The sequence below is a fragment of the Achroia grisella genome, unplaced genomic scaffold (assembly GCF_030625045.1).
Source record: "Achroia grisella isolate CSIRO2021 unplaced genomic scaffold, CSIRO_AGI_Agris_v1 utg146, whole genome shotgun sequence".
NCBI lineage: Eukaryota > Metazoa > Arthropoda > Insecta > Lepidoptera > Pyralidae > Achroia > Achroia grisella.
Window position 1 is genome coordinate 3382844 of NW_026712636.1, and position 27558 is coordinate 3410401.

At 35.2% G+C, this 27558-nt stretch overlaps 1 protein-coding gene across 1 annotated transcript; it reads right to left on the minus strand.

The window, feature by feature from the left end:
• Positions 1 to 12: 12 nt before the first annotated feature.
• Positions 13 to 27214, minus strand: LOC131855618 (eukaryotic translation initiation factor 5). The gene is made up of 13 exons (XM_059206908.1): positions 27001 to 27214; positions 26647 to 26785; positions 10946 to 11054; positions 10434 to 10599; positions 8052 to 8292; positions 7014 to 7131; positions 4022 to 4208; positions 3253 to 3354; positions 2839 to 2995; positions 2410 to 2569; positions 1792 to 1981; positions 1362 to 1562; positions 13 to 620 (listed from the first exon to the last, which is right to left on the minus strand). Exons 5-13 carry the CDS (start codon positions 8206 to 8208, stop codon positions 504 to 506), a joined length of 1389 nt encoding a protein of 462 aa, XP_059062891.1. The 5' UTR covers positions 8209 to 8292; positions 10434 to 10599; positions 10946 to 11054; positions 26647 to 26785; positions 27001 to 27214; the 3' UTR covers positions 13 to 503.
• Positions 27215 to 27558: the final 344 nt, after the last annotated feature.

A 27558-nucleotide genomic window follows, 5' to 3' on the forward strand; every position in this document is an offset into this window, starting at 1 on the left:
TTGATTATTTAAAATAAGAAACGATGTCGATATTTAGAGCATTAAAATTACGTTCTTCTTACGAGATATTAATTGAACTATGAAATTAAACAACGCAATTTGAACTCTACGGAAATGTGACCTAATTTGAAAATCATATAAACGCTGTTAAAACTTAAGTGAGCTGAGATATCAATTGAACTACGAAATTATACAACGCAATTTTGAACTCTACAGAAATGTGAACTAGTTTGAAAATCCTATAAACGCTGATTAATAAAACTTACAAAACGAACCAAGATATCAACTGAACTATGAAATTAAACAACGCAATTTTCAACTCTAACGAAATGTGAACTAGTTTGAAAATCAAATAAATGCTGATCAATAAAACTTACAAAGTGAGCTGCTCCGTGATAGCAGTGTTTTCTTGGGACAAACGTGAAAGAAGTCAAGCGTGAGAGCGTGTGTGTGTGTGTGTGTAGGTCCGTGTCGGTGTGGGGTGGTGTGTGTAGCGCGGTAGTTCAGATAGCGTCGATGTCGACGTCGATGTCAGCGTCGTCGTCGGGCTGCTTCTTGGCGGGTGTGGGCGTGCTCACCGCCTTGATCGGAGTCACTTTGGCGCGGTCGTCGTATTGAATCTGCGGAAAAAAAAAACGATTTCTTACTAACTGCTACGATACGGCACAGGCTATGTCTGTTCTGAAAAAATATTCCGTAACGATGGAAAAAATTGAAAAAGATGTTTCCGAGTTTCCATTTGAATATTTTTTTTATCCCCTTCAGATTTCCATATTAACCTACGTTCGTCATATACCTGTGAAAGTTAGATGGATCCCACAATCTATTATTATTTTTATTGGATTGTTTGGGCTATTGTCAGATACCTGCACCTGTAGCACTGCGACCTACATAGATCTATCTATTGTGCTCGCCCTTTTTCAAAGTTCGCTACCTAGACCCGTCAGGGACAAGAATTGAAGGATATTCTTAGGAGCGATGGTTTTTATCTCCTCGGGAAAGAGTGTAAACTTTCCAATGGAGATATTTCCCATCATCATTATTATGTCCCACAACCTAACTTTCACAGGTAAGGCGATTGTTAGTAATGTGGGTTGATTACCTCATTGGTAGCTATGTAGTATCACATTGACTTCGTGGTTTCGCCTGGATACCATCTGGGCTGATGATCCACCATGATGATAGGCTTACTGACCTCTGACCTTACATCTTATCATCTTAGCGCGTCACTTCAAATGTCTTCCTCACCGCCGGCGTCATTGAGTATATGTATGTGTATGTATGTATGTATGGTGCAGGCGTGACCTCGATATCTTCTTGCTGCCGTATGTGTATGTGTATGTATGTATGGTGGTGCATACCTCGATGTCCTCCTCGCTGCCCCCGTCGTCGCTGTCCTCCTCCGCGTCGTTGAGCCAGTCGAGGAAGGGCTGCGCGCGTCGCCTGAGCTCCGCCAGCAGTTCCTTGCTGCCATACTTCCTGGAGGGCTTGCTGGCCCACTCCAGCATCGCCTTCTCCTCCACGATGTCCATGTCGTACAGCAGTTTCAGTATCGCCGGCACCTGCAACGACACCAACGTTATTGCGTCTCATTTATGACTAGCCGAGATACTGTCTGCCTATGGCCCGCAAGGCGATGCCAATTTTGCAAACAGGGGTACAAAACAATTTCCCCCTCGGTTGAAAATTTCTATAACGGTTGAAGTACTTGTATTATGAAGGTTAGTGACCTGCAATTCCAAGGGTGGGTAGACGTACAAGAACGTACCAACTCATCCCCTGAGCTCATACCTTGGGCAGCAGCGCGGGGTGGTGGCTGCAGAGCGCGGTGAGTGCGTGTAGTGCGGAGCGCTGAGCACGAGAGTCTCCGCGCGTGAAGCGCAGCAGCAGCGAGCGGTGCTTCTTGACATCAGCCGCCAGGGAGTTAGCGCGGACCAGCACCTCGAAGATCACCAATGGTGCTTTGGACTTCACTTCCAACCTGAAACCAGAGTGTAAATACTTAATAAAACCCAGCATCTTGCAACGCTACGCTAACTAGCAAATCAAATGGTATATTATATTATCTAGATACAGCAGTTCTGTACCTCTATGGGGAAAGGTATTGTTGAGATATGTCAAGTGATCTCCAAATGTTTGCTCTGGAAACAATCGTGATAAATCCCAGGTAAATTTACCAGGATTTACGGTTTACTGATGCCCTGCCAACAACTTACAACATACACAAATCCTCAGAACGGTTAAATCACTCTGTGAAGCCTGTGAAGAAACCTTCTGAGCTTCTGAGAGGAGCTTGGCATAATCTTTAGTAGTCTCGGCTGTATATATACAAGGGCCCAAATGCAAACGGCTTTATGCAGATAACAGAGCCAGTTTAAACCGTTAGTGCAGACTAAAATAATACAGTACCTCTCAGCTTCGTGCAGGATGTCTCCTCCGACGCGGCTGCCTATAGCGAGCCCGTCGTCCGCCAGTCGCTTCACATATGCGTAGAACAAATCCATGCGCTGCTTCTCGTTCTTCTCGCTGTCCTCCGACACTGTCATGCTCTTGGCGCCCTCAGTCAGATCTGACGACAATCAGAAAAATACATATTAATAATAATATCTCCGTACACACAGCGCCACATAGTCCCAAGCTAAGCAGAGCTTGTGTTGTGGGTACTAGACAAGAAATATAAATACTTAGAGACATTTTTTGTAAATACCTAAGTGTGATTGTTAATATCTCTCTGGGTGTATTAAATACATAATATGCATAGAATACATCCAGACAGATATCAACAATCATACTTATGAATTCAAATTATTATATGGTGGTAGTAGTGTGGTGTTGTACCTTGCATGCGGGCGCGCACGGCTGCCTCGCTGACGTCGACTGTCCAGTTGCCGTCGTCGTCGTCGTCCGACTCGCGCTTCTCTTTCTCCTTCTCCTTCTCTTTCTTGCTGCTCTTCGCGTTGGGCGTTGTTGGTGTTATTGGCTGCTCGGCGTCTTGCTGTAATAAATAATACCATACGGTTTACCATAAAGTGGGCTATCAACTTAACTGCTATTTTAATAAGAAAAAATGTGATACTATCTAAACGAAGGTTGCTTTTGTCACCAGATGAGTTATTTGCATCCATTCATACCAATTCCATATCCATCTTCGATCGGATGCATTACAAATCTTTGGATTTCTCAGTTTGTTCTGTACTGATACAAAGTACTTCTTTTGTTAAGGAGATCATAAAAACATTACGCTCTTATTACCTGTTTCCCTTCGGCGGCCTCTCCGTCGTGGTTGCCGTTGGCGGTGCCTGGTCCTGATCGCTTGGACCGTTTGCCGCGGTTCCCTTCTGTTAACGATGAGCCCTGTAAGCGAAATATTAATTATTTGGCTTTTGTAACGAAATATAAATTAATTTCTTGCCAGTTCTTCTCAATTGAATCCGTATACTGAACTGGATGGTATGGAAAATTTATTAATACAAATCAGTTGGCGTTTATAGGAGGCTAAAATATGGTACATTCATAAATGATTTTTATTTGCTTTGTATTTATTTTTCAAAAACAATCTGAGTAGGTAATAATTATTATGTAGCAAAATTGTAATAAAGTTATGAAATCAGCCTCCTTAAACTTTGAAGTTGACCAAATATTTGCGTGGGTAATTATATGTATACATATAAATAAAATTGGAGTGTCTGTTTGTAATATTGAAATAACCGTTTTTTACTACAGGCCTATGAATATAAATACGGTACATACACCAAAATAACATTTTTTACAATTTTTGTCATCAGTCTGTTTATTCAGGCTAATCTCTGATTTTGATGGGACTTTTCTTGGTGGATAGCTGATGTAATAAGGAGTAACTTAGGGTACTATTATTTTAGTTTTTTTTTTTATTATAAAAATATAAAGTTTTGAATTTAATGTCAGTACTGCATTGCATGTTCCTTTATTATAGTCTCAATCAAATCATCTTTCTGGCAGTCGGTAGCTGATTACTGATCTGATCTCCAATATAACAACCCACCTGCATGCTGGGATCAGCCGCGGGCGGATTCTTCAGTATGAAGGTGTTGAGCTTGTGATTGAAGTCGAGCTGTCCGTGGTAGCCGCACGCCTTGCAGCCCTGCGAGATGGTGTTCCGCTTGGTGGACACGATCAGCTCCGTCTCGGGGTTGTCGCACTCCGGGCACAGCACGAACCTGCGGATGAACCTGAACAACACAAAAACAAATCTATTACAGTTATTCACTCAACATAGATATATATAAGCTACACACGATACTTTCTTTCACGCGCGAGAAGCTAGCGCGTGCAATTGTGAGGGATTGCATTTTTTTGTTGTTGTTTACTGTTAAATATATTAACAGTTAATTTAATATTTATATTTAACAGTAAACATAAAATAATAATTATATTTACTTTATAGTCAAATGTCGGCCATATTGCATTATGGCCGACATTTGACAAAAAGCCGCTAAAGCACGCATGATCAAGGGACGTGCGAATTATTATGTTCATTCTTTTCTGACTGAAAACCTATTCGTGCGTGATAGAGTAAACGTGTAAAAGCAACCATTGATTTATAAATAAAAATTCACACACTGTCATCTGGATTCAAATTAATCACAGCTTATACCATTGTTAGAAAACAACATATAAAAATTCTTAAATAATGTTTTCAGAAATGCATATTATATACATAGAAAACGTCCAGAACATTTTTTTTGTTGTAACACCTAATATAATATACATAGAAAACGTCCAGAACATTTTTTTTATTGTAACACCTAATATAATATACATAGAAAACGTCCAGAACATTTTTTTTATTTTTTATTGTAACACCTAATTAATATACATAGAAAACGTCCAGAACATTTTTTTTGTTGTAACACCTAATATAATATACATAGAAAACGTCCAGAACATTTTTTTTGTTGTAACACCTAATATAATATACATAGAAAACGTCCAGAACATTTTTTTTGTTGTAACACCTAATATAATATACATAGAAAACGTCCAGAACATTTTTTTTGTTGTAACACCTAATATAATATACATAGAAAACGTCCAGAACATTTTTTTTGTTGTAACACCTAATATAATATACATAGAAAACGTCCAGAACATTTTTTTTGTTGTAACACCTAATATAATATACATAGAAAACGTCCAGAACATTTTTTTTGTTGTAACACCTAATATAATATACATAGAAAACGTCCAGAACATTTTTTTTGTTGTAACACCTAATATAATATACATAGAAAACGTCCAGAACATTTTTTTTGTTGTAACACCTAATATAATATACATAGAAAACGTCCAGAACATTTTTTTTGTTGTAACACCTAATATAATATACATAGAAAACGTCCAGAACATTTTTTTTGTTGTAACACCTAATATAATATACATAGAAAACGTCCAGAACATTTTTTTTGTTGTAACACCTAATATAATATACATAGAAAACGTCCAGAACATTTTTTTTGTTGTAACACCTAATATAATATACATAGAAAACGTCCAGAACATTTTTTTTGTTGTAACACCTAATATAATATACATAGAAAACGTCCAGAACATTTTTTTTGTTGTAACACCTAATATAATATACATAGAAAACGTCCAGAACATTTTTTTTGTTGTAACACCTAATATAATATACATAGAAAACGTCCAGAACATTTTTTTTGTTGTAACACCTAATATAATATACATAGAAAACGTCCAGAACATTTTTTTTATTGTAACACCTAATATAATATACATAGAAAACGTCCAGAACATTTTTTTTGTTGTAACACCTAATATAATATACATAGAAAACGTCCAGAACATTTTTTTTGTTGTAACACCTAATATAATATACATAGAAAACGTCCAGAACATTTTTTTTGTTGTAACACCTAATATAATATACATAGAAAACGTCCAGAACATTTTTTTTGTTGTAACACCTAATATAATATACATAGAAAACGTCCAGAACATTTTTTTTGTTGTAACACCTAATATAATATACATAGAAAACGTCCAGAACATTTTTTTTGTTGTAACACCTAATATAATATACATAGAAAACGTCCAGAACATTTTTTTTGTTGTAACACCTAATATAATATACATAGAAAACGTCCAGAACATTTTTTTTGTTGTAACACCTAATATAATATACATAGAAAACGTCTAGAACATTTTTTTTGTTGTAACACCTAATATAATATACATAGAAAACGTCCAGAACATTTTTTTTGTTGTAACACCTAATATAATATACATAGAAAACGTCCAGAACATTTTTTTTGTTGTAACACCTAATATAATATACATAGAAAACGTCCAGAACATTTTTTTTGTTGTAACACCTAATATAATATACATAGAAAACGTCCAGAACATTTTTTTTGTTGTAACACCTAATATAATATACATAGAAAACGTCCAGAACATTTTTTTTTGTTGTAACACCTAATATAATATACATAGAAAACGTCCAGAACATTTTTTTTTGTTGTAACACCTAATATAATATACATAGAAAACGTCCAGAACATTTTTTTTGTTGTAACACCTAATATAATATACATAGAAAACGTCCAGAACATTTTTTTTTGTTGTAACACCTAATATAATATACATAGAAAACGTCCAGAACATTTTTTTTGTTGTAACACCTAATATAATATACATAGAAAACGTCCAGAACATTTTTTTTGTTGTAACACCTAATATAATATACATAGAAAACGTCCAGAACATTTTTTTTGTTGTAACACCTAATATAATATACATAGAAAACGTCCAGAACATTTTTTTTATTGTAACACTTAATATAATATACATAGAAAACGTCCAGAACATTTACATAGAAAACGTCCAGAACATTTTTTTTGTTGTAACACCTAATATAATATACATAGAAAACGTCCAGAACATTTTTTTTGTTGTAACACCTAATATAATATACATAGAAAACGTCCAGAACATTTTTTTATTGTAACACCTACCCATCGAGCAGGTCCTGCAGCTTAGCGGAGTCGTGGCTCCCGTTCACAATGAAACGTTCGTTCTTGAAATCAAACTGCGTTTGAGCACCGAGCTCGCAGCCGAAGTACTTAGTCGGATCTGTTAAAACACGATACGTGATAAATTAATCAATTATTATTAACAATTGCGTAGTCAATTTCGTACCCTTTGTAACATTGATTTTATAAATTAAAAAAGATTTTAGTTAAAAAGTCCACAAATAATCTTACTAATATTATAAACACGAATGTTTGTGAGTATGGATGGATGTATGTTATTCTTTCATGCAAAAACTACTGAACGGATTTTTATGAAAATTCACAGAAATGCAGCTTATTTGTCATTTATCGATATATTTCGCCCAATTTACAATAGGCTTTCTAGGCTATAATTTCATAAGATCTAGGACTTTCAAAAGAAGGCTATAATTATAATATTTCAAAAGATATGTAAATTGGGCGAAATATATCGATAAACGTCAAATAAGTGTGATGCAGACGAAGTTGCACGGGTCAGCTAGTCAACTATGATCAGGAGCCGTAACCTGAATAGACCAGTCCCCACAAGCAGCACCCGCTCACTAGTATGACAGATTCTATATTTGTTTTATAACTATATTACAAAAAATACAGACCCATTTTTTTGTCTACCGACTGGGGCCGATGGGGCTTTAGATGGTATAGATTCTTTTTATTATGTACACTATTTACTATTTTATATTAATATATTAACCCCGCAAACTCCATTCCGCCTCAATATTAAATATGTAAAATGTTTATTGAAGTTTAGTTACGCAATAAATTTCTGAACGCACCCTGTTTCACAGGTATCAGCAGTTTGTATGTTTCACTATTTTACATGCAATTTCTTCATATTTTATCACCGTTTAAACCTTTCCTGGAGTTCAACCAATATTTGAAGACTAAAATTAGCCAAATCGGTTCAGTTTCGGGTTTTAGTGAGATCAAAGAACAGCAATTTATTTTTTTATACATAGATATATGTATGGGTATACTCACACGTGGCGGGTCTGCCAAGCGCCTTGGCGACCTCCGGCATGTTGACAATGACGGTCTTGATGCCGTTCCCCTTGCCTTCGACCTTGGCGCAGATGCGCGGCATCTTGTAGCGGTAGAACGCGTCCGCAACATTGCGGTTCACGTTCACGGAACCCATGGTTGGCTCGTTTGGTACAACTACTAAAACTAACTAATTACAATAGATGCGTTCAATATTTTTATTTTTTTCTTGACACTGGATCTGAAACAGAATACATACAAATTATTACATCATGTTCAAAATCTACCCTGTAACATCGTAAGCACAGATTGTTATATTAGAGTCCGTTAGTTTGTGTTCCCGCGTCTTTCCTTCCCCTCCCTTACCTAGTACTGAACAGACTGTACGGCGGCCATGACGCGCGCGCATTGTGTTGTGAATTAAAATAAATTAGAACTGTGAAACCTACTGTGAAACTGGAAAGCTAGCGAAGATATCTTCGAGACCCTGAAGCCCAAGAAATCCGCAGAACCATACAGGTACGTGACTGACGCTTCCACTCATTTTTCACTATATATATATACAGAGAGTAAATTCCCTAACATTTTGGTAGCAGAGTAGTTTCCCTAACACATCATCATCTGCTTCTTCCTTATGCCATTTATTTGGGGTCGGCGTAATATGTTTTTCGCTTCCATTCATCCCTGTTCGCAGTCATCGTGTTATTTACATCCTTTCTTACCATATCATCTTTCACACAGTCCATCCATCTCTTTTTCGGCCTTCCTCTGCCCTTATAACCATCCACATTCATATGTAACACCTTTCTTAAAATATTACATACAAATTATTACATATGGTTCTTTTTTTATACTACTATGGTGGTAACGAGATGACGCTCCATCTGATGGTAAACAGTTACTATAGCCTATGGACGCCTGAGACATCAGGAGTCTTGTGCACGTTGCCGACCCTTAAGAAACCTTAATATACCCTTCTTGAAAAAACCTCGGCAGGTAGTTAATTCCATAATCTAAGTGTAATTCTCATTCGATATGTTCTTGACAGAACGAAGAAGTCATTTTGTAGTATGGTATACAATTACTATAGGGTTTTTAAGGTTCCAAATCATAAATTTGTTTTGTATCGTATAAAGCAGACCCGTGGGCTTTGCTTTATATAAATAAAAAACGCAAAATATATCACAATGCGCTATCTAGTCCCAAACTTTGAAGAACTTGAGAGGTACCAAAAAAGCGATAGAAACACATATATATTTTTTTTAATATATACAGACAAAAAATCATACTTATGAATATATAATTGTATTATGCGGGAATCGCATCTACGATCATTTGGAATAAGGCAGTATACGCTAAAACAATATGTTAAACCAGAGATAAAAACAACGTTCGCTAAAAGATTGGGATATATCTTTTTATGTAACTGTATGGAATTGAACCGCCACCTATTACAAATGATAGCACCACGGACATCATAAATTTAATTTGTGACCCCTCTTACCCCTGTAATTTCACTACCATATCTCACCTTACAAACCGGACACGCATTTTGATTATAAATGTGGTACTTCCTTTATCCATTCATACGTAATTAATGAACCGAAACTGAAATCATAGGATTCATCATGTCGAGTCATTCACAATCGACTGCATAATTATAATTGGATGATATCATTGTCTAATTGAATATTGTTAATGTAACCGCCATTATTATATAATTGTGTATGGAAACACATTTGTAACTGGCAGTCAATAAACATTAGTAAAAAAAAATAGAATTACACATATTTGTAACTAGCAACAAACAAAAATTAAAAAAAAAACAAAAGAATTAGACATTGGAAATTCTATTTATAAAAATTTATTTTAAATAAATCCGACCAAATCGTTCAGGCTTTCGTTACAACCCTACACAAGTTGAGTTTTATTGATTCGATATTCGGAATATTATATGAGAGCAGTTATCTTTGTAGAACGTTTTATTATAACAAAAAGGAGTGACAAAACTTATGTACATATAAATAACATACCAAAAAATAGAAAATAATCATTTTTCTAACGGTAGATAATATACTACCAGAAATTAAAAAGTTACACAGACATAGGATCCGTGTGTTGTGTAACCTCAATGATAGTTTTCTAATATTTTGACATCGATCGTCACTCTACTTCTTGTATTACAATTTTACACTATGTCTTGTTTTCTTTAATAATATTTTTCTCCAATACCGTACCCTTCATTTTTACATTCATTTTTTTCATTATGTGTACATATGAATGTTCATTTCTCGCTACAAAAATTAGATTAAAATAAAAAAAAATATTCATGAAAATTATAAAGGAAAAAATTCACAACGACAGATGCATACATGAACTTACCAGGTAGTGGAGTGGTGGCGTGGCGTGGAAACCGCGTGGTGCGGGCGGTCAGCGGGCGGTCAGCGGGCGGTCAGCAGGCGGTCAGCGAGGCGGCATGCGGGCGAGAGCTCCCGCGACGCGCGCCAGTCACGTCTGCCGAAGCGGCAGCAGTTTCCGGTGCCTGTTACTGTCACAACCACCTCATCATTTCCTCGTCACTTACACTACAAGGAGTCAGTCATCCGGCATATGTTCCAGTCCAAACGTCGAGAGAGGTAAATACCTTAATTTATCATAAAATTATTCGTATTAAGACCCGGTTAACAATACATAAACCGTATTCAAATCTGTTGCATGGTTAACAAAAAGTATGCAGAGAAACGACAAATTAGTGTATTTGTTTTATATTACATCTACTCTCTATCCCTTATCTATTTCATTTATGTAACGCAAATACCATCATCTGAGGATTGCAGAAATACCATTTCTGACCACCCCGTTTCAGATAACAGTCGTGAAGGCATGGTATATACCTGCGAGCAGTATTGTTAGGTGTGTGAAGCGTCATGCACCCTCGACGGCAGCCGGCCGGACCTCTTGTTGCAACGCACCGACTACTCTCCTGGCGCTGTACTGATGTCTCTGTTGACAAACACATTACACGTTTAAATATACATTACTTCAACAAATATTAAAGTACTAGCTGTGCCCGCGGTTTCACATGCATGAAAATTAAGAAGGGTATATTAAGGTTCCTAAAAGGTCGGTAACCCCTCGTGTTTTCGGCATTCCTGATTTCACCCGCATGAAATGTATAGTCTATGTGTTATTCCGATGTATAAGCTACTGTAAAATTTCCAATCCGTTCAGTAGTTTCTGCGTGAAACAGCAACAAACATCCATCCATACTCACAAACTATCTTATTTATTTATTTATTAATTTCAATATTACAACACCATTACAGTATATCCAAATCGGTGTCGCAACTTAGTACAGTATACACATATATATATATATATATCAATTTACAACATAACATATTTTATTACATAATATAAACATTATAAAAATTCTAGATACTTTTGAATGGCTTCTGTGATCTTCGGCAGACTACAATCAAAAGTATCAATATCATTTCTGATATTGTTAAGTATCTCTAAAGCACGGGTTACAGGTGAATATTTTATAATATTAGTAAGATATAGAAAATAAGCAGCTGGTAACCGGCACCTGCCTCTAGAAACTAATTCCGAATTTCAAGTATAGGTCATGAAATTTATAATCAATAATTAAAATAAGTTTATTGTGGCAACCGAATCCTCTACACTTATTCATCATTATTTATTTACGTATTTCTTCCGAATGGTAACCAAAGTCATTCGATATACAATACATTCCATCAAGCTACTGTACATTTTCCCTTCGTCTACATTGTACAAAGTAGTTATTGCCTTCTCATAGCTGTTTCCAAACAGTACTGTGTTTCGGGTGAGATTTGTCAGTAACGTTAAAATATGGTTCAGACCCATTAAAATGTTAGCTATTCCATTTTAAACATATACATACAAAAGAGAGTATTATAGAGCATAATGGAAGATCGTGGGAAGTGGCAAGAGCTCCACCGACAAGAGCGTTAAATTATGAATGAAAGAATATAAACAGACACCTACAAGGGCACACAGCAAACGTTCCTTTACCATACAAATCATTTCTACATCATCAATTAGGTGTATAAAAAATAACAATTCTCAGACCACAAACTATTCTCAGACCTAAAGAAAAATCACGAAAAATTTAAATAAAAATCATTCGAACGTTTCGATGACAACAACACTACGACATTTTCATATATTACAAGTTTTAATCAAACACAAAGACCATCAAATAATATTTCATTAGATACAGTAAATACAGTAGTTTAGTTACTTTAATTAAATACTAACAGATAACGATCTGGTGACGTCAATGCGACTAGTATCGCATACTCGGTTCTGCCAAGGGAAGCAGCCTTCGCAGAGTTCTCGCCAACATTATCGCGAATACAGAAACTTCATTATACGAGGCTTTCCGTCCTTGATATATTGTTTTACGATTGGCCACAAAGTCGTATAAAACGCTCGTTATAGTACCAAATGCAGTTTTAGTTGCAATACCATGATTACTTTTGTCTTTTCTTACACTTATTATTTGCTCACTTTGACAGCGGTAGTCTAGTGGTGCAGCATACAATTACTATCCGATGGTCGAGGATTCAATTCCTCGCACGGTACAAACATTTGTATTCATGAGTATGATTGTTTGTATCGGTCTGGGTGTTATCTAAGTGTGTATTTATTTACAAAAAGATGTATCCATGTATTTTATATCAGTTATCTAGTACTCATAACACAAGCTCTGCTTAGCTTGGGACTAGACGGCGTTGTGTAAATTGTCCTGTTGTATAACTTCTGTGACCCACACTTCACTGCTGGTGTCACAAAGTTTTAGATGTCTGGATGAGATCTCTTAGAGATGAGTCCTTTTGCTAACACTATTTCTAATATTTATTTAAATTTGTCATTTGAAAGTGCAATAAAGATTATATAATAAACTAGCTGTGCCCGCTGTTTCAACCGCGTCAAATTTCAATATAAAATATAGCCTGTGCCATTCTGATGCATAAGCTATATTACTGTAGTGTCATCAAAATCCGTTCAGTAGTTTTTACGTGGAAGAGTAACAAACATCCATACTCACAAATTTATAGATAGATATCAATACCTTTATTTAATGAGTGATAAAAGTATGGTGAACCCGCCTGCGCCAACGGACAACGCTGACGCCTCGTCCGGTGAAGAATGATAAAATGAATATGAGATCAACTCTGTTACCCCACCATGGCAAATTCACCAAGAATTTTGAAGATGATTTCCAGGGGGGACCGCATGGAGGTTACACAGATATAATACATTGTTAGCAAACAGTATATTAGTAAAAAACAATTCCCTACCCCCACTTGTTCCAGGTTTATTTTATTTTTTTATTAAAGTGTACGAATATCAGTAAATACTTATAATATCTGCTTATATATATTAATGGCAATAACGGAAATACAAGTTTATATTTCCCAGCGACCGAAATAACAGGCACATAGCAAGTTTGTTACGTCACGCACATACGTGTGGCTTCTGCAGTAGTGATGTTGCAAATCGTATGTACTAAGTACTGAGTAACTAGTTCGTCACCTGTATCGACGTCCCTATCGACTAAATCGTTACTTTAAAACTTAGCTACCATAGTTACAGTAGTTACCTATTTATTGTACCAGCGTTGTGTAACTCAAAAACACAGTATTTTTTTGTATAAAAAGAATATTAGTCAGACGTGGAAATTAAACGGGATGTGGCAAAACACTTACGATCAATAAAAATGAGGTTGCCAGACTAGTTCTGTGGTTCAAGTGTATAAAAGTTACTTAAAATGAATCGGTATTATTGTAAACATGTACAACATTTATTTGAAAAGAATACGAGCTTTCTTGTCAGTTCTTCTCATCTCGAAATCTTTCCGAACTGATTTGACATATCATGAGAGTGTAATAGACCTACATCAATAAAGATATTTTGAATTGAATCGCGTTGAGTAAAGTAACGAATACAGATTGGTTCAGTAACTAGTACACAATTTCTCGTTATTTTTCCAGCTCTTTCTACACTGATATCGAAGAGGATTACATATGTAATAACACTGTGTACTGACATACAGTAGCATGATTTTCAGGCTCATGGTGAATATTGTAACCGTTGCATAGAAACATGATGACAATACGTGTTCGAGTTAAAAAAAATGTAAAGTTCTAACATGATATGTGAAATCGTTATATTATAAATGCAAAAATGATGTCCTTAGTTTCACTTTCACACCTTAACAATCTAAGTATTGTTCATGAAATTTATCACTAATTTCATAAGACATTGTACAAAGTCTGTCTGTGTGTGCGTAAGTCTGTGCATGTGTGTCTCCTGTGAGGCCGATCATGTGCATAGACCGATAAGTATAGGTGGCCGGTACTTAAAAAAATCAAATTTAGCCATTTGCACTGATGTCCCCGTATGAGGGACATCAGTCGTTTTATCGTTGCGCTTGTATATCCCCGTACGGAGAGCACTGGAGTGAGGAGTGACCTTTTATCGTTACGTTCGTATGTCCCCATACAAGGGACACGAATTATTTGCTCAATTTTTAAAGTATAATTACATGGAAAGGGTTAGTATTAATTATTGATTTCATTTAAAATCCGATCTCTCGCGGGATATAAGATCTAAGGTAAGAATTCGCCGTCATTGCACATTGCATGTCATTGTAACGCGAGATGTTATTATTTATGGCCGCCACGCGAGGCCTCGCTTCATGTTCCATCGACATTCATTGAAGGCTTCGTAGTATTGAATAAGTACAAATCATAAGCGGCAGCGACAATTTGTGTTTCACACGGTTTCAGGCGCTGGACGCTCGCGCTAATGTGGACTCTCAATTCAGTACAATACAGAATAAAATCCTTTTAAATCATAATTATTGTTTAAATTTTAATAAATTGCATTATTTATATGAATTACTCTATGTTTTATAACAAAGCTATATTTACCAATAATTTCTAATACCAAAACAAAAAATAAGCATTATCAAATATTTATAAAAACAAAATTTGCGACGATATTGAAATTGAATAATTTATTTTATTTGGGTTTTGGATTTCAAACCTAATTACCAATTATTAAAGTAACATATCATAATTACTAAGCATGCACTCAAAATCTATAGTCCTCAGAAATGGGAACAACAGTGACCAACCAAAGGTCAACGATACATTAAAATCTTTGTAATAATACTGTGCTTGTATAAAATAATACTCATTATAATTTACAAAACGCGAATCTCAATATAACAAAATTGGCATGGTAGAGAACCAATATAAAAATTAAGTTTTCGAATAAAACACAAGGTCCTTACCTTAAGATGAATTTAGTATAATTAGCAAGACTATTGCGAATTGGTAATAGTTATTTCATTGAAGATACTCTCCAGCATCGATGTCACATATGAAAATTACCATGCGCTTTTCACTCTATTGAAACTCGCTCGTCTCTTATGACTTGTGGCACACCAGACCGCCTGTGGCATCAACTGGCGATGCGACGCGGTAACGTGACGCAGGCCCGGATGCAACTCGATATCAAACAACTACTACTAATACCTGAATAAGAGAGGGGGTAGCAAACACCCGCTGGCGGTGGGGACTACCCAGTACCTAGATCTGCGCGGTCTCCCTGGTAACCATCGAGCTTATTGCTAGGTGAGTTCGCGTGTAGGTTGACCTGAGGGCCTCCAGTCCCTATTATTAATACTCTCCCCCTTCGCACACAGACATTTCACGTCACACATTTAAACATCGGTACATAGGTTGTTCGCAATATATGTTACTAACGTCGCATCCTTGTTTTTTAGATGAAATTGATTTTTGTTGATTAGAGATGATAGTCTATGTGCCTTGTGAAATATAAAGCAATTAGAATTGAATTGAGGGATATACTTTCCATTTCTACTATTATATATGGATGAGTAACTCTCCATTTCAAATATTAGTATGGATGACAAAATAGTAGGAGGAATTGCGAAATCATAAATGACGTATTTAAAGGATAATTAGCTAAAAAATGTCTTTGGATCAAGATTTTATTTACTAACATTTTTGACATGCGACATTAATTTACATTTTAAATCTCCGTGCAATTTATAGACTCACGAAATAAAATAAAATAGCAAAAAGGGTATATGCACACGGCGAATCTGCGGTTCCGGAGTTTATTAGTATATAGATACTATGCTTACATAGCGTAGTGCTGGGATGCAAGATGGAACTTCTAAAAATTAACTAATAAAAATTGTATTTAAAGAACTTCGCTTCAAAGTACAATTTTTAAAACGAATCCTCTCAACATATTGTTGACACTATGGATGGATCATAATTAATCTGTACTAATAATTTATTTATAGAATATGAATATTGAACGTAAATGAAACTAAAAATGAAATAAATAAAAGAAGCTATACCATAAAGGCAGAAGAGTATGGACAACTACAATCTTAAAGATTCCGCGTTCTATTGTCCGTGGAATACAAAAATGCTGGACAGCACAGTGTCACCGTACATGAAACATAAATGAAATAAAAAACGAAATAAATAAAAGAAGCTATACCATAAAGGCAGACGAGTACAGACAACTACAATCTTAAAGATTCCGTTCTCACTATTGTCTGTGGAATACAAACAGCGCTGAACAGCACAGTGCGACAATCTTCAACCTACATCAACACGAGTCCAGCTTCCGGCGAACCGCGCTGTGTGTTGAACAAACAACGATGACACTTGACGATTCCACTACAAGTATTTCCGTTTCCAATCACGTCCACGCTGATCACATCATGTTCATACTCTGTCATGTAAACAGAAATCTAGCGACAATCGCTAAAAAAGAAGTACGTCTAACTTGTCTGGTTACTTCAAATAACACCACTGTCAACGTCTAATCCAAAAATATTAAGTGATATATTTGAGCGTTACGTATTGATGAAATATATATCTCTGAAGTGTATATATCTCTAAAGATACTAAGAACGACGCTGAATTTGTCCTGTTAGCTCTAAGTGTCTAATTTAGTAATTATTCTTAAAGATAGAGTGCTAATTTAGTAAGTATCTTAAAGATCGTATACTATTTCCGTTATCGCCTGAAAATGTTGTTTTCTAGTATAGGGCCAATATTTGAAATACATTTCAAAGTCTACGGATCCGCAATAATGGCCAGTAAAGTTTTTTAAACAAATAAGTCCGACACTTCTGAATTACGGCTCATTTTAGATGCTCTGTGTAAGAGACAATTAGGGAAAAATTGGCTTTTACACAGGGTGTTTTACATAAAGATTAGGACAAGAGAAAGATGCCACAGATAGAAAAATCATAACAAAATTCCTTCACCAATCTACCAATGTGTATTTTTGTGGCTAGAATGGCGAATATGCTAAGCGGCCCTCTACGCGGTAATCTTCGCCTTGTACATGGACGGCACGACATAACGTTATTATGCGAAGCCCGAAATACATCTTAAACACAAGCTGCTTGGCGGCTGAAATAGGCGCATACTACTTTTGAGTTTTTACAGATACTATCTAGGTTTCTTGCGGAAAATAATTAGTGCCAGTAAGACCAGATTGATGGGTTGTTAATCTGATAATGAAAAGTAGTACATAACACTGTGCGGTCTTTTTCAGATATTTGCTTATGATATTTGGCCGTTTATAACTACTAATGGGCCCGGCTACGGCCGGGAGTGGTCATAACTTTGTGACTAGCAAACTCTAGAATAAATTGTTTTAAGTTTGACGTGGTCATTATTTATAAGTATAATTAGTAAATCACGGGATCTTACCACGTTTTATTTTTGTTGTTTCAACGGGTAAACCCGTGGTTTTCCCGTGATCATGGCCGTTGCCGAATATCGGGAACAACAAATATAAAACGTGGTAAGATCCCGTGATTTACTAATTATATCTAGAATAAATTATTTTTCAAACTGTGTAATAATTTCTAAAATCACTACCGTTGTTCTTCTGGAGTTTAGTTTCCTCGTAGCAAAATCAGCCCTTACTTTGAAGTACAGATCAAAATACAAGGGCAGTTGACAAATAAATGACAGAATTAGTCAGGCAAAAATTAAATTAAATGGTAAATATATTTGTGATAAAAGTGAACAATTAAATAATTTACCATCGATTGTGTGTACGTAGATGGCAAGTAATTTAATTCTCAATTTTAATATTTACAGACATGTAACTACATACGAAAACAGAAATAAACAGATTAGATTACGCTCAAACGATTTCTCTAGCAAATTAGCGCAGAAATGCTGCAAGCGTTAAGAGAACCTTTGGGCCAGGTACGAGATAGCGACTTTTACTTAATAAGTATCTCAATTAGACTATTATTTAGACGCAACATTTCGCCTTTAATTTACAATTTCAACAGCAGTGTTAACAGTTTCAATTGCTCAATAATACAAATTCTAGTATTCTGTAACGTTATCCAGTGTTGAAATAAATACAAAAGCAGCAAAATCACATCGCAAATAGTTTCGACCTTTCCAATTTACCCCACAAAGCCTTGTGTAAACCATTCCCAATGTTAACATAGCCAATGGCTACCCAGTGTTTGATGTTAGAAGCAATTAACTATAGCCAAGGGCTCTATGGACAGCGTAAAGAGGCACGTTCTAGAGATACAAATTTCGCCCTTCACCATACGTAGACAAACATTGGATTGAACTCGCACGAGAGAGAGTATATACCGTCTATTTCCTTTGACATTCACTAGGTAAGACCGGAATTGAGGTTTTTATCATTATTTTTATAATGTACTAGCAGACACGACCATGCGTTGCTGTGATGTTTTCGAAGGTTCTTGAATAAAATAATATTGTTACTATAAATTGAGATGTACGCTATCTTCAAGTTGAATTAAATTGCTCACAATGTGCAATGCAATGGGTTCAGTAGTTTAGGAGTTCATCGCGGACAAACAACGTGACACGTAATTTTCATATATAAAGATAATATACTTTCTCATGTGTCCGGGCTAAATAGCCCGGACACATCTAAATAGATTTCTTTATTACATTGATTACAAAGCAATTTGCTTGATTGTTGTGAGGTTAACGCAGTAAAATTATCAAGTATGGAATTATTTTTAATATTCTATCAGCCGAGTATTTTGTATCTACTATGTCTAATAGCTATCTTTAACGCAAAGGTTCACGCTTGCATGCCTGGTGTGCGTCTAATTGTTTAGCCCATTATTACTACTCGTCCTAGGCAGTTTAGTGTTAGGGTTTTTCTATTTTTTTCGTTTTAGATATATTGAATGCTTTGTTCCACTAATTCCCTTTTGAGACATCCTGAGGATAAGGAGTGCCACATTACATACCTATTGCGCAATTACACGAATGATACAGCGCATTACCACGAAATTGGGGTAGCCCAAAATATATTCGTCAATACTGAGTCAACAGATATCCGTACAAAAATCCTATGATGAATTCAAGAATGTCTGTCCGTTTGTCTCGCAGGCCAATTTTAATAAATTACGGAATAGATAAATTGGGATTACAACGTTGGGCCGACGCAGGCTACCTTTAGTTGTGAAATACAACTTTTGATCTTTGGTAAAAATAAGTGATTATAATTCGCATTAAGAACCTACCATTCTCAAGTCATATATTGATTAGAAGAATACCATTTCTATTCAAACAAAGCTGCGCGTAACAACTAGTTTGGACATAAACGTTAAAATATTCCAAGCACCGGAACCCACCCCATTACACCTTCATAAATGTCGTTCAGCGTTTTATTCGAAACATTTCGTTATTTATCACCCTACATAAGTGCTATATGACGCAGGCTAGAACGCAGAAGCCTGGGAACCGAGCCTGGAGAGGGAGTGGAAGGGGGGTGTCTACGCATGCGTTGTGCAAATGTATCGATTGTGAATCACCCCAGATGTCTATATATACAGCCTAAAAAGGTTTCAAAAAATTCGCAGCATAAACGCAGTGTAGCGTCAAATTAACATCTGCATAGTTGTTAATAAAAAATAGAGGAATGCTACTGTATGCCTGATTGGAATGCAAATGAATCCATAGACAATAGCAGTAAAATATTAAATGGAGTAGAATAGAAAAGAAAGAATTTTTATTCAAACTGAATTTTATGATATTTCAAATAAAGCCGATCAGATTTTGGCTCGTACCGTATTGTATTCTGGTAGAATCCGTATTATTTTTAATAAAGGACAGACTCTACTCTATACATTAAGATTTATAGGTGACGAAAATTTTAAAAATTCTTGATGCGTTTAATCTGCGATCCGAACGAGTGATAACATTAAAAAAAAAACTATTCAACAATACTTACACTATTCTATTCAAATCATTCACTATAAATAAAAACTAAACATTTTTTTTTAAATATCACTGTAGATTATGCTCAATTATCCACAAATTTGAATACAGTTCATTTATAATTTCTACTCCATATCCTTTTTAAATTTTACGTTTTTGCAAGTTGTAATCGTCATATCTCTTGATAATATCGAAAACAATGAATCCATGAGTTGCTTGATAAAATATAGATTAGCCCTAATAATGACAATGCATTTAAAGTATCTTTATATTCTAAGTTCGCAAACATCTGTATTGTTCAGAGATAGTTTTCAGTTATCTATATAGATAAATAGAATTGAAGCGTCTGTTTGTAATATTGAATTAACCGGTTTTTATTACATGCATATGAATATAAATACGGTACATACACCAAAATACCATTTTTTTAAATTGTTGTCTGTCTGTTTGTTCCGGCTAATTTCTGAAATGGCTGGGTCGATTTTGACGTGACTTTTTTTGGCAGGTAGCTAATGTAATAAGTAGTAACTTAGGCTACTTTTATTTTATTTTATTTTAGAAAAATAAAGTATAATTCCACGCGGACGAAGTCGCGGGTACAGCTAGTTTTCTTCAATACGCAAGATTCTTGCTCGTTCTTCCTTTGATGAGTCTACAACTCATCAACTCAAGAACGAATGGTATGTAGAGTATGTAGAAGAATGAATGGTAGAATAAAAAAAAATTAGACTATTCAAAAGTGCTTATATTAAGTTTATTCGAGTAAAGCTTATTTCCATTTCTATTGAACCTAACTTTAGATAATATGGTCGCATCCTATACGATAGAATGAACATAGCCGTGTCTACATCTACATTATTAGTAAAAACATCCACTAACATCCAACAAACAACACTTTATTATAATTGATTTATTTTAGTTTTAAGTCGTAAAGCATGAAGATTTTAGCAAACAAAAGTCTTGTCTATTATTCAAATAAATAAAGCTGCTGTCCAAGATTTGGCGAAGCGTTTAATTAGGGAAATATTTTGTTAAAGGGTCAGACTCGGCTGTTGTAAGGCCATGTTTATCTCAAACATGATGCTCACGAGAAGAAAGCAGTTCCCAAGATATATATACATATTTTAAACTTAAGAAAAATCTGGGATTCTTATCGCGATCTTTTTTATCGAGTTTCCGATATTTCGGCAACGTTTCAACCCCCATATCACGGGTAAATTACCAGTGATCATGTCGAATCATGGCGAATAAATCACGGGTTCTAAATTGAACGTGGTAAAATCCAGTGAGTTTTCCTAATTGTATGTTACATACATATATATATATATATAGTGACCGCGTCAAATTTAAAACAGTATATTTTTTTGTAATTGAAATAGCCACTCCGTTTATACAAGTATAGGTATCACTTATGCTATGCTATGCTATGATGGTGACTAAGATGTCATGCTTCGTACCCTGTAATTTTACTGTCCTGGCAGACTATGTCGGATGAACAAGAATATCTATAATTGTTTTGAAATTGGTAATCTCAAATAAACCTACCTACTACCCACTTTCTCTAGATCTATACATATAAATGAAATTGAATTGTTTGTAAGCAATTTCAAATTAACAACTTTCATTAAATGCATATGAAAGTATTATATTTATATGGTAACTAAATAAAAAAATATTTAAAAAAATGTCATTCAGTTTGTTCTAACCTCTGAATCTGCTGGATTCGGAGATTATATTTTACGGGACTATTACTTGCAGATAGCCAATGTTATAAGAAGTAACTTAGGCTACTTTAATTTTAGAAAATTTATTATTAAAAAACAAATCACGCCGACTACGTAACGGCTGGTCAATTCCTAAAATTGGTGCCAGATTTGTACAAAAACAATTGTACAAAAAAAGTTGCGACCAACTCTTCTTTTTCAGAAGTCGGTTAACATCATCCACGTGGTGATCACGTCAATAACCCAGCAGTAGGTAATGCCCGCGTGCCAGTGTAAGAGATCGAGGTCTCTATGCCAGACGAGAAAGGAGAGGGCATTGACCGCGGTGATATAATGCACTGATTTCGGCAGGTGTAATCAGTCTGACATTCTTATATATATAACGTAAAAACTAGATAAATCGGCAAACATTGCTTGTTAATTAATATCGCTGTTAAAAATTCGGGGTTGTTCGTAGAAAAATAGGGGTTGGTAGAAGGATGGAAATGTAGGATTACATGTAGTTTTTAATGTCGACTCATTAAAGAAGAGAATAGAAGTATTATTATTCAAATAAACTTTATACAAGTAATTTTGAAGTTATATATTTTTTACTCAATTCGTCATTATTAACCTTGAACGATGAGACTTTTTTTTCTTAAAGCTTATTAAAATATTTATACGTATGTATTAAATAATCAAAAATGCTATCCCAGGTCATTATTTCACGCGGACGAAGTCGCAGGCACAGCTAGTCAGGAATATTTAATAATGTCGCTAACACTCACTCAAAGAAATGAGTTTTGCAAACTATTTTGCCCCGAACCCTTATCGCTTAAAGGTATAAAAAATGGATAACAACCTATTCCCAGACCTACCAACTATATATTTAAATTTCATCATAATCGATTAAGCCGCTACGGAGATGTATGTCAACTGACACTGTGACACCAAAATATTATATATATAAGATAAAAATATCACATAACGATGTTTAATTGGACAAACTACTTAACCAATTTTCATGAAATTCTACTTATTTTTTATGTAATCATAATGACAAACAAGATGGTAAGTGGTTACCGTCGTGTATATATGTATATACATATACACACAGTATAGCAGCCCACCCCGACTTCGCATAGACATTACTTTTCTGTTTGTCTACACTATATTTATTTATTTAATTCAGACTACATGGCCCATATTATAAATACCTTATAGATTAACATACATAAGAAATAATAATAAAATATGTAAATAAAATTGTCTCTATGGTAATGGCACTGACGACGGCAATCTGCCACGGTAGCGCCGTATATATACTATAACCTGCATATACTATAACATGCATGTATTATATATGCAAACCTTGCTCTTGAATCATTTTATCTATTGCTGAAAACTGCATTAAAATCCGTTGCGTCACTTAAAAGATCCAAGCGTAGAAACAGACAGAACAACTTTGTTTTATACTATGCGACGGCGAACAGAACTTCGAGATCATCTAATAATTTGACGGCCGTGATACCATTTCAGAGGACTAAGATGTCATGTCTGTAACCCGCGCTTTATGCCCAATTTACACTCAGTCCGAGTGGGCAGGGAAGTGAGCAGCGCGAGAGTGTAAACATGAGTGGAAACACTTCCCATGCCATTGGCGCTGCCACTCGTACTGCTGCTGGCGCTCCCTCGATTGTCGGTTTTTCGTGCGCGAGTCAAAGGACTGGCAGCGCGAGTGGCAGCGTGTTTTTACATTCAGCTCTCTCGCTCAGTTGTCGCCCGGTAATATTTCCAACAGCGCGAGTGGCAGGGGAAGCGGCTGAATGTAAACGTAGCATAGATAGAGATAATGAACAATATCAGAAATGATATTGATATTTTTGATTGCAGTCTGCCGAAAATCACAGAAGCCATTCAAAAGTATTTATAATTTTTATAATGTTTATACTGTGTAATAAAATATGTCATGTAGTCAATTTATATATACAGGGTGTGTGTATATACAGGGTACTAAGTTGCAACACCGCAACTTGCAATTTGGATATACTGGTTTTTCACGTGTCCATAGACTACTTCGGTAACCATTTACCATCAGATGCTTGTTTGCCACCTACGTGGTATAAAAAAAAAGGGTGTTGTAATATTGAAATGTCTCTTATCCTGTAATTTCACTTGCCAATTTGTCACGATGGGCTAACTGACCTGACCTCATACTCATCTTATCATCTCCAATGGAGCTCCGACAGTGTCAACTGGTAGCGCGGGCGGGTGCAACATTCCATTGTCATCCATTGTAAAAACTTAGTACTTCCTACTAATGGATGACCATTGTAAAAACCGCAATGTTGAAAGTACTACGAGTTACAATGGTCTCGTGAACATAAGACAGTCTAGGTCTTCCCCGGTACTTTAACTACTTTAATGTAACTTCTATATTCGTATTGAACATGTAGTACAGTATTCTAGAAGCGTAGTGAGAACCTTTTGTTCCATTAGGGGGAAAGGTGATTTTTAGCAATGTGGATTGATGACCCCATTGCTAGCAATGTACCCTGTCAGGTTGCAAACCACGCGGTTTCCCCTGGAAACGATCCAGATAAATTTCTGGTAAATTTGTCACAATGTGCTGACCTGACTTTATGTTCATCCTATCATCCTCCACTGGTACCCCGCCAGCGTAAACCGTTAGCGCAGGCGGGTGCAACATTCCATTATAATCTACTAAAAAAAACCCTGTATTCCGGGATTACAGGGAATCCCCTCATGTTACTCAGCTAATACGCTCTGGGCATTTAGATCGGTTAACTATTATAATAGCTTAGGTTCTACACGTACAATACAAAATTAGAATTAAAGTGCACACAATAGAGTCCAATTTACATTTACACTGTTAGAATGACGTAGACAACTAAATATTGGGTACTGGAGGTTTACCGCAACTTCGCTCGGGAATAATACTCTTACATTTGTACACTCGACTTCGTACGCGTGAAATTTCTTTTTTTTTTTTAAATATTATATTAAGAAAATAAACATCTAAGTTACTACATTTACACCGTTAGAATGACGTAGACAACTAAATATTGGGTACTGGACGTCTACCGCAACTTCGCTCGGGAATAATACTCTTCAATATGTACACTCGTCTGTCAATTTTTTTTCAATATTAGAAACAAAATTCCGAAAATAAAATCTAAGTTACTCATTATATTACTTATCTGCAAGTGAAATCCCCGTAAATATCTGTCTAGACGTTTCAGAGATTTAGAGGAATAAACTGAATGTCAGTAACGGTCATTTTTTTGTTATTAGTTTTATGTAGATACCATATACTTTTATACGCATTTAATAAAAAAAAAAATCTGTTAATTCAAAATTCTTTAGGTATTTTATTAGGTAGCACAATTTTTACTAACTTCTATATAGTTGTTGAAACCTACTTTTAAGCATAAAATGCTTGTGCCAGGAGCCTCCACTCTTCCGAAATTACATACAGACATTTCAATTTTATTTATTTGTATAATTATTTCTTCATCTATAGTGGGGACGTACTATAGATGAAGAAAATCTATACCTGTATAATCTATATCCTTTCACTACTCAAAACTCTTATCTTCCAGGTTTTAAGAGCTGGCTTTAAGCTATAAGACCATCTTTTCCTAAGCACATTACAAGCTACACAAGCTATATATGGATTGGTGTCTTATAGAAATGAAGTTGAATAGGTCTCGCAACTGAGTCTTAAAAAAATTTTATATTTTGATTTTGAATATTTTTTTTTCTTTTTCTATCTGCAATCAGCCTTTCCAACTATAATCAGGTTTTGTAATGTTAAAGGCATTAAGAGCTAAGGCACATCATGTGAGGTGCCATCTCAAGTATTTTCTCAGATGCTGGCTAAGCGAGTCCTTTTGAGTCTGCATGGACAGTTATTTGTAACCAGTAGCTTCAAAGCTAACTGGTTCTTATGGCTGGCTAATTTGTGTTAATAACTTCCAGAAGATAGTGTAATTAAAAAAAAATGTATTTCTGGTATTGTACTACTAATATTGATATAATACAAATAAGATTTATGCAACTCATTTTGTGCAACAAAATGATTAATATTCTTAAAATATAAACTCAACAGAATTAATGTATTTCCAGAAATTTGTTCCGCAGCAGTTACTCAACCAAACTTAGTTATTTTTAATATCTACTTTAGTTTTCATTAGAATTTGCGAATAGTCTTGTAAGATTGAAATTCAGAGCCTATTTTTAGAATTACACTCTCACTGCACTTAATGACACAATATTGTGATACATCCTAATTATTTCATAATATTAGTAAGACTAGAGAAATATTTTTTGATAAAGTAAAAAAAATATATTTTTAATAAATATGGATAGTCAAAATTCATAATTGGTGCAGCAGTTGACTAAATATAAATAAAAGTATACACTAATATTCAGGTTCCTTTGAGTCTGAAAAATCTGAAACTGCCTCCTACATGCTGAATTCATGGTGTAAATCTTATAATGAAATATTGCTTTGCTTACCTGTATATCTTGCTAAAGTCATATAAAATGGTAACGCCCCTATGGACGAGAGCTGGCGAATGGGATTAATTGTTGATCCTGGCTTCGAAGAAGCTGGCACCAGGAAAACACGGGCTCGCGACACGCCGGGCGCGCCAACCTGTCACAAATATAATAATACTGCACTACCAAATTGATCATCTACTACTATAACCCAACAATTCAATACATTACTATTAGTTTCACTGCTCTAACCAATTTTTAAACATTAAAATGTACGCACCAGCTGGCAAAAACGTGGTGAGAACAGATTAAACTTGATATACATACGTTAAGTAAATATAGGTTTCAAGATATTCGATATTACGTATGTACCTTCCAATGTCTATGACGAAGAGGAGCAACGTGCGAGAATCCTTTTTTCTGATTATACGAGAAACACAACTATGACACGATACGAAATAACATAAAATAAATGAAGATTTTCATGGAACGAGACACGTTTAACCAGTTAAAATGACGACAGAAAATAAATGAAAATGCACACTTTCTTGTTTCTGGAAATATTTCAAACCGGAAATGAGCAATTTTTTAAACTTACTAACAAGATTGAAACATGTCGCTGATAATGCAAATAATGTTTCAAATTATATTTTATTTCTATTTGTTAAAGCGATAATTACAAAAATTTATAAAAGAATGGCAGTTTCTATAAAGTAAAAATAACTACAAAAACAGTTATTTAAAAGTGGCAGAAGGATATAAACATTATTTTAAACTACTATTGTCTATGGTACGTCTTTCAATCGACTGTTTTGGTCCATTTGTACAGACTTAACCGATATTTAAACTATCGATTAAAAACATTTCAGTGTCTGGCATCATTTGTATCGTCAAATCAAATAATTAATCGGTTCAATAGCCTAATCAAGT

Bases quoted from the DNA above. Each gene is read 5' to 3' on its own strand.
- LOC131855618 (XM_059206908.1), bottom strand. From the start codon at position 8,208: ATGGGTTCCGTGAACGTGAACCGCAATGTTGCGGACGCGTTCTACCGC. The intron at 7,132-8,051 runs GTGAGTATACCC...GTGTTTTAACAG, and splicing joins GCTTGGCAGACCCGCCACGT to ATCCGACTAAGTACTTCGGC. The intron at 2,570-2,838 runs GTACAACACCAC...GATTGTCGTCAG, and splicing joins CGTGCGCGCCCGCATGCAAG to ATCTGACTGAGGGCGCCAAG.